The sequence below is a fragment of the Neopelma chrysocephalum genome, unplaced genomic scaffold (genome assembly GCF_003984885.1).
Source record: "Neopelma chrysocephalum unplaced genomic scaffold, ASM398488v2 Primary Assembly neopelma1_97181, whole genome shotgun sequence".
Lineage (NCBI taxonomy): Eukaryota > Metazoa > Chordata > Aves > Passeriformes > Pipridae > Neopelma > Neopelma chrysocephalum.
Genome location: NW_020925822.1, coordinates 1 through 12,597, shown reverse-complemented (window position 1 = coordinate 12,597; position 12,597 = coordinate 1). Strand labels below are relative to the sequence as shown.

At 54.4% G+C, this 12,597-nt stretch overlaps 1 protein-coding gene and 5 non-coding genes across 6 annotated transcripts; 1 reads left to right on the top strand and 5 right to left on the bottom strand.

Moving 5' to 3' along the window:
- Positions 1-138: 138 nt before the first annotated feature.
- TRNAS-CGA lies at positions 139-221 on the bottom strand. The gene has a single exon. It is a non-coding gene; the product is annotated as a tRNA-Ser (tRNA).
- A 202-nt stretch (positions 222-423) lies between these two features.
- Positions 424-495, top strand: TRNAP-AGG. The gene has a single exon. It is a non-coding gene; the product is annotated as a tRNA-Pro (tRNA).
- A 334-nt stretch (positions 496-829) lies between these two features.
- On the bottom strand, positions 830-901 carry TRNAA-CGC. Its single transcript has one exon. It is a non-coding gene; the product is annotated as a tRNA-Ala (tRNA).
- A 585-nt stretch (positions 902-1,486) lies between these two features.
- On the bottom strand, positions 1,487-1,558 carry TRNAA-UGC. The gene has a single exon. It is a non-coding gene; the product is annotated as a tRNA-Ala (tRNA).
- A 5,339-nt stretch (positions 1,559-6,897) lies between these two features.
- Positions 6,898-7,211, bottom strand: LOC113961425 (beta-keratin-related protein-like). Its single transcript, XM_027671742.1, has one exon. The coding sequence runs from the start codon at positions 7,192-7,194 to the stop codon at positions 6,898-6,900; it is 297 nt and encodes a 98-aa protein (XP_027527543.1). The 5' UTR covers positions 7,195-7,211.
- Positions 7,212-11,972: 4,761 nt separating this feature from the next.
- On the bottom strand, positions 11,973-12,054 carry TRNAS-GCU. Its single transcript has one exon. It is a non-coding gene; the product is annotated as a tRNA-Ser (tRNA).
- Between the last annotated feature and the right edge of the window lie 543 nt (positions 12,055-12,597).

Genomic DNA, 12,597 nt, shown 5'->3' with positions numbered 1-12,597 from the left:
GGCATTGCCGGGTCTTGAGCTTCTCTCCAGGGAGGACAAGGCGGGGGCCGGGATGGGGCTGGGAGTGCCCCTGCTACCAATGACCCTCCACCGCAGGACCCCCACCGTGGGTGCCAGGGCTTTGGCTAAAAAGCCTGTCGCTGTGAGCAGGATTCGAACCTGCGCAGGGAATTCCCTATTGGATTTCGAGTCCAACGCCTTCACCCCTCGGCCATCACAGCCCCATTTTGCCGTTCCCGGGGGGGTGGGTGTGGGGACAACCCCCCGTCTCGGCCACCCCCGCTGCCCCTGTGTGCCCCGTTGTCCTGGCGAGCGGGGCAGTGTCGGGGCTGTGCTGCCGGGGCAGCCCCCGGGCTGGGGGGGGCCGCTCGGTGGGGCCCCTGGCTCGGGGGTCCCCGGGGGCGGCCGCCCCCGCGTCTCCCCGGCTCGTTTGTCTAGGGGTATGATTCTCGCTTAGGGTGCGAGAGATCTCCGGTTCAAATCCCGGACGAGCCCTTCTTTTTGGCTCCCAGCACTGGGTTTGGGGCACGGATGGGGCGACGCTGGCTGGCACAGGGCGCACTGATCCCCTGCCGGGTGGGTAAAGGGGGCAGTCGGGGCAGTGGGGGGGGGACGGCAGAGCATGGGGTCCGTACTTGCCATCGCGGCCACAGGCGGGCAGCACTGCCGTGGTGCGGGGGGATCCCCTTCGGGAAAGCTTTTTCCCGATATAAAAGTGGAGTTTATCGTCGCTGCCCCCTGGAGGAACTGGGTTGGGACTGTGGGGGGAAAAAAAACAAAAAACCAACAAACAAACAAACAAAAAAAAAAAAAAAAGGAAAAAACACATTGGAGATGCTGGGGATTGAACCCAGGACCTCTTACATGCGAAGCAAGCGCTCTCCCACTGAGCTACATCCCCTTCCCGTGTGGGCTTGGAAGAGGACACGCAGGCGGTGACACTATAGGGGTCGTGTCCACACTTGTAAAAAAAAATTCCATCCACTGAATGACCACCCCACAGGATGCTGTACACGGGCAGCTTGGAGATGCGAGGGCTGGTCCTCCCGCACCTGGTCATCGGAGAGGAGCAGGGGTGGGGTCCCCTAAGGAGGGGTTATCCCAAAAGGAAGGGCTATCTCCAAAGCCGGGGCTTTATCCAAAGGAGGGGCTGCCCCCAAAAGGAGGGGTTGTATCTAAAAGATGGGTCGTATCCAAAGGAGTGCTTATCCAGGAGTTGAACTCAGGATCTCTTGCATCCAAAAATGAGAAACCTATCCCTACACCCCACAAGCTGGTGTACTGCACTCCTTTTTCATCCCCAGCCCCTCTATCCCCCACATTTTGGATTTAGGGATATAGCTGAGGCTGAGGTTTTCCACAGCACAGCCACTGCCCTGAGGAAGCATTCCCACACTAGCCATGCCCGGAGGCAGCCCCAGGGCTGTTCAGGGGCTCTGGCAGCCCCGCAGCCAGCAGGGAGGGGTCTGGGGGCAGCAAAAAGACATGGAGATGCTGGGGGTTGATCCCAGGGCCTCTTGCATGCAAAGCAAGCGCTCTCCCGCTGAGCTACATCCCCTTGCTCCAGCAGCACTTTGCTGCTGGCCCTTGAGGGTCCATCCTTCCCACAGGAATGTGTCCAGCTGGGATGTGGGACCAACCCCACCATGCTGTGCACTGTTGTTCCAACCCATGTCACAGCCCCATGGGCACCAGGGGCAGGTGAGTGCCCAAAAGAAGGGCTCATCTCTGAGCTGACCCTGGGATCTCTTGCACCAAAGTGAGAATCATACCCCTAGACACACAAGCCAGGGCAGAGCCATTCCCCCTGCCCTCAGCCTGTGTCCTCCATTCCCCCATGGCTCTCAGTACAGGCTGAAGGCTTCTGGGTGCCCCTATCTCCTACCACCACCCCTCAGAGACCTATTCCACATGGTCCTGTGTGACTTTGGGACAGGGGACAGGAGCTGTGAGTGGCTTATTACTGGCAAATTCCTTCATCTGTTCTTTTTTACGAGTCCCTGGGAGCTGCCAGCCATGGGGATCAGCAGGGTGTTGGAGCTGGGGCTCCTACAGGTGCCATAGGGGGCAGGACTGGGGTTCAGCTCCAGGGCAGGACACAGGGAATTTTTCAGGACATGGTTCCTGAGGGTTGGGCTGCCTATAGCTGTGCTGGGCTGGGAACACGAGCTGCTGCAGGAGCCCCAGCTGGTGGGGACCCCCCCTTCTGGCAGGGGGAACAGGGTGAAGAGCTGACTTTCGGACAGCAGTGAGCCTGCAGTGCTGATTGCATCACATGGCTGTGCCAGAGCAGGGACTCCCTCCATCCAAACCCCCTGAGCTGACTGAGGTGACCTGGGAGGATAGTTCAGCCACAGCCTCACTCCTCTTCCCTGCCCTTCACATCACAGAGGGCTGGGGGAAGGGGGCAGGGGAGACACTGCACCCTGTGATTTCCAGGTCTCGTAACCCCCCGTGGACACCCGACTCCTTCAGCCCCACACACCCAGCACTGACAGCAGCCACCTCGCACAGCAATGGCCACATCACCCTTCTCCTCTTTGGGGAATGCGCAGACACCTCTCAGGAAACATGAATTAGCAGCCCTGGAATGTCTAATTGAACAATTCTTGAGTTTAAAACTCAAATTCCCTCGTAGGACCCTGTAAACTGTTGGGATTTGGGCTCTGCTTTCATTGTGCTCATCCCTGTGTCTCCCCAGGGGCTGCCATCGACAGCAAAAGCTCGGAGGAGAAGAGGGTGTAGGACAGCCTGGAGCAATGTCTGTTGATGATTTGGGCTCAGGGTGAGACACGGAGCCAACAGGGCTGTGGGCTCACTGGGGTGCAAGCCTTGTGAGCCCCATTCCCACAGGGAGCACCCCAGGAGGGCCAGACTGGGATGCCAGTGCCTTTTGATTTGCCTGCTTCTTCCCCCATGACTCACACATGTGGGCAGCCTGTTATTATCCTGCTTTATTGGATTTCCAGCCCTGGGGAAGAGCTGGATCCCTTGTCAGAGCTATTGCCTGTCTGACTCCCCAGGCAAGGCGGGGAGGGCACCCCGAGAAATGGCAGCGAGCCCCTGCCCTGCACTCGATCTGTGGGGGCCTGGGGTGGGATGTCCTCAGTGGTGCTCTCATCTCCCTCTTATCCTGGCCATACAACCATTTTGTCTTAGCTTCCTAAAGCTGAAAGGCAGGTGTCCTCTCTGCTTTGGTGGGAAATTGCATTGCAAGACTTTAGTGGGTGAGGAAGGATATTTTTCACAGAAAGAGAATGGTTTGGTTTAGAAGGAATCTACCCACAAGACCATCTCATTCCAACCCCCTGGGACACCTTCCACTAGGCCAAGTTGCTCCAAGCCCCGTCCAACCTGGCCTTGAACACTTCCAGGGTTGGGCCACACAAGTCCCATCTCCACCTGCTGTGCCTGCAGGCTCCCAGCTCCAGGGGCTCTGTCTCTCACCTGGCTGGCTCCGGGATGTGTGTCCCCAAGTGCTCTGGCCCCAGTGAGGAGGATGAGGGATGCTGCCTGTTGATGCCAGCTCGCCCTCCCAGCATCGCCCTCAGCTCAGTGCCTGGGTGCTGGTCTGAGATACACATTTTGCAACCCAGCAAAGGCACAGGTGGTGGATCTGGCTCTTTGTCCTCTCCCACTGCTGTGAGACACCACAGTTTTTGTCTTCTCATCTGGATGTGGTGGCAGAGAAGCCGTGGATTGATGTGCTGGGGTGACCCATCAATGTCCCAGCCACCACCAACCCTTCTGTCCCTATCACTAGCACCATGCTGCCTGGGATTTACATAGAATCACAGAATATCCTGAGTTGGAGGGACCTGTGAGGACCCTCAAGTCCAGCTCCTGGCTCAGCACAGGACAACCCCTAGAATCCCACCATGTGCCTGAGGGTGTTGTCCAAACACTCCTGGAGCTCTGGCACCCTTGGGGCCGTGCCCACTGCCCTCGGGAGCCTGTTCAGTGCCCAACCACCCTCTGGGGGAAGAACCTTTTCCTGAGATCCAACTTAAACCTCCCCCGATGAAGTCTCCACTCCAGATGGTCCCACTTGCTATTCACACCAATCTTCCCTTTTCCATAACAACTCTCTATGATTCTCCACTTGTTCCTCCTCAAACCATGACTTCCCCTCCTCCTTCCCACCTCATCCATCCCCAGGGTGGGGAGGTACCCATCCTCCAGGAGCGGGAGGATACTGAGAAGGTCTCCTCCAAGGTCATGAAGCGACTGAGGAAAGATGGGAGGTGAGCAGGAGGCATAAAACTCAATAGGCATGGCCAGAGAGTTGCACCTGGGCTATACTCCAGGCTCTCCTCACAAATGCTTCTACTTTTGCTGCTTTTGAAAGCCATAAGCAGGCAATGCTGGGACCAAATCCCAGGACCCAGCTGTTTCTCTCCATGTGCACCCTTTCACCTGCTAAGCATTATTTTTCATGCCAGTCTCAGTATGTAGCTCCCTGTTTCTCACCAGGGCCTTTGGCTGCAGGAACCTGTATTTTAGGGCCTGATCAGCAGGTCTGTGTGGTCCTGCCCTGGGCAAATGCTGGCTGGGGGGGATACGTGGTGGAGTGAACTCAGGATGGCTCTTGAGCTGGGAGCCAAGGAGGCACAACTCCCAGCTGGAGTCAAGGCACCCGTGGGAGACAGAGTCCCTGGGACCGGGAGCCCTGCAGGGCACCAAGGTCCTCACTTCCCCAACTGTCTGCACTAAAGCATCACAATTTTCAAGTCAAATCAAGGATCTGTGTGGATTTTCGGACACACTGGATTTTCAGGAAAAAAAAATAATTAAAATCTGTATAACCTCACCGGTGGAATCATTCAGTGAAAAGCTGAATGACTCCACATAAAAATGCCATTATTCTCTCCACCTGCTCCATTCAGGACTGTCCCATGCAGCAGGCTGGTGGAAGGCAGCTGCACAAGCCCCAGAGGCCTGCAGCTTCCCAACAAAGCTTTTGCTGGAATTCCAGCACTTTTCCTCTTTTCTTTCTTTTTTTTTTTTTTCAGAATTTTGCGTCCAATCTCTGCAGACAATTTCCAGAGCTGGGATAAAAATACCTGAGCAGTCTTTAGAAAAGGGATGTGAAAACACACTTCCCTTCTCCCAGTGCTCTGGCTGCTGAGCAATTGCCACGCAGATTTTCTCCAAATTGGGAGCATTTCTGCAAAATCTCCCAAGCAATAAAACCAGTTGAGCTTGGTCAGAGGGTTTTGAAGATCAACATGCCTTGGAGCTAGGCATAAACCCTCATTATAAACACCCATCAGCTTTATGCAAATACTCCTATTCTTCCTTCCATCAGCTGAAAAAGTTCTGCCTGATGATACATGGCATCTTAAAAAGAGGCTTTACTCGATGCCTGACATCTTCTCCCAGAGACACTTGCATCCCCTATCAATAAAACAATTATTCTCCAATTCTTGACTAAAGTCTGGGGTTTTAGTCTTTGGGAAGAGCCTTGTCCCCCTCTAACTGACCAGCTCCCAAGCATGGAACCTGCATGTCTCCCCACTCATCAACACAGCAAAGCTCCCTGTCCTGCTGTTGCCCTTGCCTCTGTATCTGGAGCACACAGGGAAATTATACTTTCTTCTTCATGTCCTTATTATTATCTTTCCTTGGCACAGGTTAGAGTATCCATAGCACTTGGTGTCTCTGAGATACCTTAGGATGCCTTACCCCACACCACTTCTAATCCCTCAGTGCTCATTCACAGCTCTCCACAAATTTGGGCTTCCAACTCATAGAACCATTTAGGTTGGAAAGGATCCTTAAGATCATCAGCTCTGGGTCCAGAGGTAACCTGGGTGATAACCCTGCACTGCATTTCACATGGCAGGCACCCCTCTTTCTCTGATGGGGCTGGTCATGGGCTGCAGGACAAGGTGCACCTGCATCCAGGGTGGGCACTATGTGGCAAAGAGCAAGAATGAAGAGCCTAATCCTTGAGGTCCAGTTTTGCCCCAGTGTATCTTAGGAATTTTTTTTACTCTTCACTGTCACCCATTAAACGTATGGTGAGCAGGGCTCCAAAGGAGCACCTCCTACCTTTTTTCACAGACCCCACCTCCACTTTCCTTAGCTCAGCCAAAAAAAAAATCACTGCAAAATGCAGGGCAAATGCCATTTCGAAATGTCAAAACTTTGTGTTCCCGGCTCCTCAAGAGAACAGGCATTAAGTCTGCTCCTGCAGGAATTCCTCACCTCCAAGCAGGTGTTTGCCGTGGGGCAGGAGAGGTTTCCAGGCTGAGAAAGTTGCCTTCGGGCTGGTTGAAGCAAACCACACACTCTGGTCAGCACAGTGAAGAGCTGGGCAGCAGAAACCCCCTTTTCATACGAAAAAGAACCCTTCCCACCAGCAACAAGTTGCCCCCAGAGCAGGTCACCCCTCGAGACCCCAGAACAAAGAACACCAGAAGACTCCGTCTATGATGTAGCATGACTTTAATGAGAAGGGGAAGGAGAGTAAATCAGTTCAGAGTGTAAGAAATGTGTTTCCAGTGCTTAATAAAAGAAATGGATAAACCCCATTCCAGGACAAGCCAAATCCCTACAGGGTGTTCCTCCTCCCCACCACCCCGTGACTATTATGTGTCATCTACAGCCTGTTTGAAGCATTTATGCCCAGCCAGCAGCAAATGCTGCATAGAACATGGAAATATAAAGCAAGACTTTGCAAGAGAAAGGTATACAGAGGCACGGTCTGGAGTGACAAGCTCGCAGGGCTCTCTTCCTCCTGGGGGAGCTGCGGGTACCCCCCGCAGCTGGGAAACCCAGGGGCATCTCCTTAGTCCTCTTCCCCAGCCTTGGTCCTTGCGCTTCATTTGTCCCTCCCGACGCGGCCACGCAGCTGTCACCGGTGGGAGGAGGAGGTGACCGCCGGGGACACCTCTACAGCCCGCTGCCCAGGCACAGCAACCCCGCCTTCCCCAGCCCCCGGGCCCCGCCGGAGCACACGGGGATCCCGCAGCACCGCAGGTAGCTCCCGATCGCCGCCGACGCCGTGGAGCCCACCGCGGTGTTCTGCGGGTAGGAGCTGAGGATGGGCCCGGGCAAGGTGACCACGACGGTGGGCGGCTGGATGACGGCGGTGGAGTCCCCGCAGCGGCGGAGGCAGGGCTGGTTGCAGCTGGTGGCCAGTGGCCGGGGACCGCAGGAGGAGGGCAGGCACAGGTCGTAGCAGGACATGGCTCGGCGAGGACGTGCACCTGAAAGCCAGAGCCAGGCTGTAAAAGGCAAGGCAGAGGCTGGTCCGCCCCTGCTGAGCCCTCACGCAGCGGCTCCCGTTACAGGAGGTGTGCGAGAGTGAGCTAGAGAGTGAGTTTGGATGGTTTAGAAACGCCAAAGAAAGGCTTTCCAAATGGGCAGGAGCCGGCATCCCCCCCTGCCTCCCTTCTGCCCCGCTCGGGAGAACGGGAGGCGTTTGGTTTGAGCTGCAGGTGTGGGGAAGCTGGAGGCACCGGGTGCTGAGAACAGAGAGCAGACCCTCTCCTGCTCCAAGCTGACAGAGAGCCCACAGCAAGCAAGATGCTCACTGAGATGCATCGAGTTGTAGCAAAGCCCCCTTAAATCAATACAATGTGAGCTGAGCTATCCCGTCCCAAAATAAAAAAGACGTTTAATGCCCTTCCATAAAGAGGGGGACATCAATCCTTGCAGCCTGGGTATGTCCTATTCTATTTTTTTTCCTCTCCTTCAGCAAGGAAAATCATGCAGGATGCAACTGGCTACATGGTTGCAGACCCTGCAAGCGCCGCATCCCACAACCCCTTGCAGTCCTCATTTTAGGGCAGAGACACACCCTTCCCCGATGTCCTCCGCAGGTGGAAGGGAGGCAGGTAACAAACCTTGAACTCCTGTAGAGGACCAGGCAAGAGCCTGGTGTGGAGGAGATGGAGCCCATTTTAACTTACCCAGGTGGAGACGGCAGCGGTGGCAGCTGGGAGCGGGTGGTGGGGCCGGGCACTGTCCCCACTGTTTTATAGGGTGGCCCGGCCCCCCAGGGGAGCGGGTGCGTACCTTCTGCCTCAAACTTCCCAACAACCAGCAGTTTTCTCCTGGAAAGCTCCCCTGGCTGATTAAGCAGTTCCCTCTTTCATCTGTCATGTTTTGCTTCCATTTAATACTGAGTAAGATTGAAATGATTTGGGCTACAGGCATTAATTACCTTCCTTCCTAGGGCCAAAGGACATTTTAGGTCTTTACGCCACCAGGCAGGAGAGCGTTTCAGCAGAATTTAGGGCAGGTGCATCCCCACCTTCCTCTCAGCACAACCAATTCAGCTCCCTGGTGCATCTGAGGTGAGACCAGGGATGTAAACTGAACATAAGGAGCATCCATTTGGAGTTAAATCCTGCAGTCTCATCGATGGCAGGAAAACTGAGAGGCTGCAGGGGTGAGGGTGCCGGATAGTACCGATGCAGACACAGGGACATGCGTTAGCCCAGCATGAGCAAATCATTATGGTTCTGGATCCACTTAGAGGGGTTGCCTTTTTTTTTTTTTTGTAATTATTCCTTGCACCTGGGATATGAATCCTGCTTGGAAGGCACATCCCATTCTAAAAGCAAAGTGATCATGGGCTCTGAAGTCCACCCCCAAAGGTGACAGGCACCAAAAGTGACCAATTTTGTGCAGGGAGCTGACTTTCAAGAACCCTTCCATCCTGCTCTTTGGATATGCTAGAAGGTCACAGCTCTGCTTCCTCATGATGGAGGGACATCATCAAGACATGGTTAATTACAGGCTGTGACACCGGGTCGCTGTGCTGAAAGCCTGTTCGCTACTAAAAACAGCCCCAAACATCCCAACCTGCACTTAAACATGAATCACCTGCACGATGGGGAGAGGGAGTCACAGACGTGGTCCCAAGCAGGGGGATGAGACATTGGGCTCTAAGGGCAAGGAAAGTTTGAAAAAGGCTTTTCATTTCACACCAGCAGAGCCCAGATGAAGGCACAAACATCTTCTGCCCTGGAATAAACCCTGGCAGTACTGGGACACATGTACTAGGCATGTGTGGAGCTGTCAGCATCCTGTTAAAGATGTGCCTTGTGGGGTTTAGGGGGGTCATTTTAGTTCTTAGGATGACTTGGATATGGTTGATCACACTGAATGGTCCCTAGTGACTCCTCCCTGCCCTGCCTGCCAGGGTAAAAAAGCCTTTCTAAGGTTCTGGGATCGAACTCGGCTTGTTTTTAACATCATTCTGGAAGGGCAAAAAGGAAATCAGCTTTTCTGAGGTGCAGCGGAGGACACATGCTTCAGAGAGAAGTAATCTGTCAGCTCCTGGAGCTAGTGGGAGGCTGTGGGTTCATCATAATCTCCTAAATGGTGATTTGGTGAGCAGGGAAAGATGAGGGTTTATTTATTGTTTATTTATTTATCTATTATTAAGCTTTACCTTGCTGCTTCTTGCACCACTCTTGAATAATAAATTGATGCCACAAGAGCACTTTAGACCCACAGCCTGAGCATGAAACCCTTCTTCTACCAGCCAAGGTTTCTTCCCCTTCCCTAATCGGTTTCCATCTCTTTTTCTTTTTTTTTTTTTTTTATACCTCTGTGCACTCTCATGATCCCAGGAAAACAACCCTTCCTGGGTGACTCCCTTCCAGGCTTCCAGGCACAGTCTGAGATCTTCTGAATTGCAGCCTCACTGTGTGTCTTCATTTTGCAATCCAGTTTAAGTACTTGGGGTTCTGCTCACAGTGGAACATCATGTCCCAGAATAACATCCAGAGATGGAATGATGCTTGGAATAAATGCAAATGGGGCATGAGAGGGAATGTTGTTGAATGTGAGCAGATCCATGAACTGAAACAAGTCCTTTTCCTGGAAAAGGGGACAGGGGAAACAAAAGGCACATGTCAGGAATTTAAAATAATCAGATTTGTGTAAAGAATGAGACTGAAAAAAAAGGAAAACCATAGGGGAAAGAGATAAACAAGGACTGTTTTTTCCAACCCCTGTTCATTTCAGGGAATGAGCACTTTCTGCTTGAGATGTGACTTTCTCTGGAGGAACCTCAAACCTGAGAAAATTTCACCAGACCAAACACGTCAGACCCATTTTAACTTCTGCATGGATTCGGGATGTGCGGCCACCTCAGCCCTGCCTCTCCCTGCAGATAAGGACACGAGGAGAAGCATGACCCAGGACCAACAATCCATGTGTTTCCCTTCCCATCACCAGCCCCAGCAGCACTTTGCAACTCCAATTTCCCCACTTTGCATTTTGATTTCCAGCAACCCAAGGTTTGGATGTCTCTGAGACTGGCTGGAAGGCAGGAGCTAGCCCCTGTACCAAAATTTCTCCTGAAAGGCAAAGGCAAGGGCACATTTTGAAGTAGCAACAGACCCACTGCATTCTATCTCCAAGGAACATCTGCATCCAGGGCACTTGCCCAGGGCTTGCCTTCTGGCAGCAGGACATGCAGGGACCACTCCCAGATGGCTGATGGATGAGTGGGACACCCCAGTGCCAGGAGGCAGCATCCTGATGCAGACAGATCCAGGCACGGAGCATCCTGGCTGCCTGTGTCCTTGTCAGGGCAGGCTCGGGGTGCTCCAGGGCCACTGTGTGCAGCCCAGGGAACAGAGCCCAGCCGGTGCCACTGGGGAGAGCCAGGCTCCGGCTGCCAGGTGTTGTCCTGGGGCTGCAGATGATCCAGTTTCCTGCCGCCACCCAATCCCTATAATTGCCGGGTCCCCGGGTGGGCTGATGCTCCACAGCATCAGCAATGCTGGCACATTCCCTTCAGGAGGACTCGTCACCACTCACCAGGGCAGGGACATGCATGTGCCAGGGCAAGGCTGAAGGATGTCCTCCTCCAGCCACTTCGGCTCCTCTCCCGGCTGCCTCTGCCCTGCAAGTACCCACGTCCCTTCCTGTGACAGCAACCCCCATGCTGTGCCTGCACCCACCACCCTGGCCCATTTCACCACCTCCACCTGCAAGTTGGTCTCTCTCCAGGGCTGCACCCAAACCCATGCCTTTCCCTAGGAAATCTCCCACATACCCCTTGCAAGGCACCTGGCTGTCCAGGCAAGGACATCCCTCTTTCCCCAGGGTGGCAGAACTGGCCAAGCACCACAGCACCTCACGGCAGCAGAATGGGATGGGGCTGGTGTTTCCCTGCTGCCTGATCCTGGTTTCTGGCTTGGGAGAAGCTGACAGAGGGGAAGCAGCTCCCTGCTGGTCCCCACATCTCCCCAGGCCGTGGGAAGGAAATGTTGTCGCAGCAAAGATCAAAAAAGTGTGGGCAGCTAAGCCTGAGCATCCTCACCTTACCTCGAAGCCACGGCATTGCTTGGCCACATCATCAGTGGAAAGGAGTAGGGAGTAGGGAAGGCACTGGCAAGGCTGGCACAGTGCGTTTCCTCAGGTGCACTGAAGCACAGACACGCTCTGCCAAATGCGGGGCTTCCTCCTCTGCAAGACCTCTGGGATCCCAGAGGTGGTTTTACCTCTTTCCTCTTCATCTTGCCATAGCTCACCCTCTTCTCTCTCCAGGAATCTACACCTTGAGCACTGCTGCAGACACAGGAGGGAGCTACCAACACGTGGCAGCTACACCATCCTCAGAACAAGCACCTCTGGGATGTGGCAATGGCTCAGCAAGACATCCAGGATGGCTTTTGGTTCCCATTGGCACGACGGGGATGCCAGGTCCTAACCTTCCCTGACCACAGTTTGGTGCTTTGCCTCCTGGAGAAAAGGTGGTGGGATGGCAGGAGGGCTCAGGGAATGGAGCAGGATGGGGGCTGCACTGGAGCACAGCCCCTTGCACAGGAGGGCAACGCTGGTCCCTGAGCAAGCAGGAGCAGGTTCACCCCGTGGGAGCAGCAATCCAGAGGCAGATGTGATGTGTACTTAACAAGGCAGAGCAAAACACAGAGAGCGGGAGGATACTGGGCACTGCACCAAAAGCTTTCCTTGTGGATGGGGTGGGGTCCGGAGAGACACGACGAGGGTGGGATTCGAACCCACGCGTGCAGAGCACAATGGATTAGCAGTCCATCGCCTTAACCACTCGGCCACCTCGTCCCCTGGGTTGGCCTTTTTTGGCAGCTTTTTTTTCCCCCCTTCTTTTGGCCACAGACTGCAAACTGGGGCTGGCCCTTCAGGGTGTCCTCTGGTGAGCCAGGCTGGGCAGGCGGAGCCCTGGCAGCCCCTGTCACAGCAGGGCAGGGAGGCAAGCAGGCGCTTGTGACCCATTTGCCCCTCTCCATGTTCTCTTCTGTGTTCAGAGGGTGGCAAAGGGCAACGTGGCATTTATTTTTGCCATAAAAGTGTGTGCACCAGTCCTCTCCATCATTCACCCACACCCAGCCTCTGTCCAGACGGTTTTCCTACATGATTCAGCACCAGTTGTGCAAAGAAACGGGGAAGATGGTGAGGGTCCAGGCAGAATCGAATGTACCTCTAATTTCCTGAACTCCCTGGATTCTGGAGATAGTTTGGGCTCTCTCTCCACTGTGAGCTTCCAAGGGAGAGGAAGCAGAAGGAAACTCTTACCCCCAGAGTGAGGTCGCCTGGGACAAAGGGGTGGGGATCACCACTGCTCAGGGCAGGGCAAAGACCCCCAGA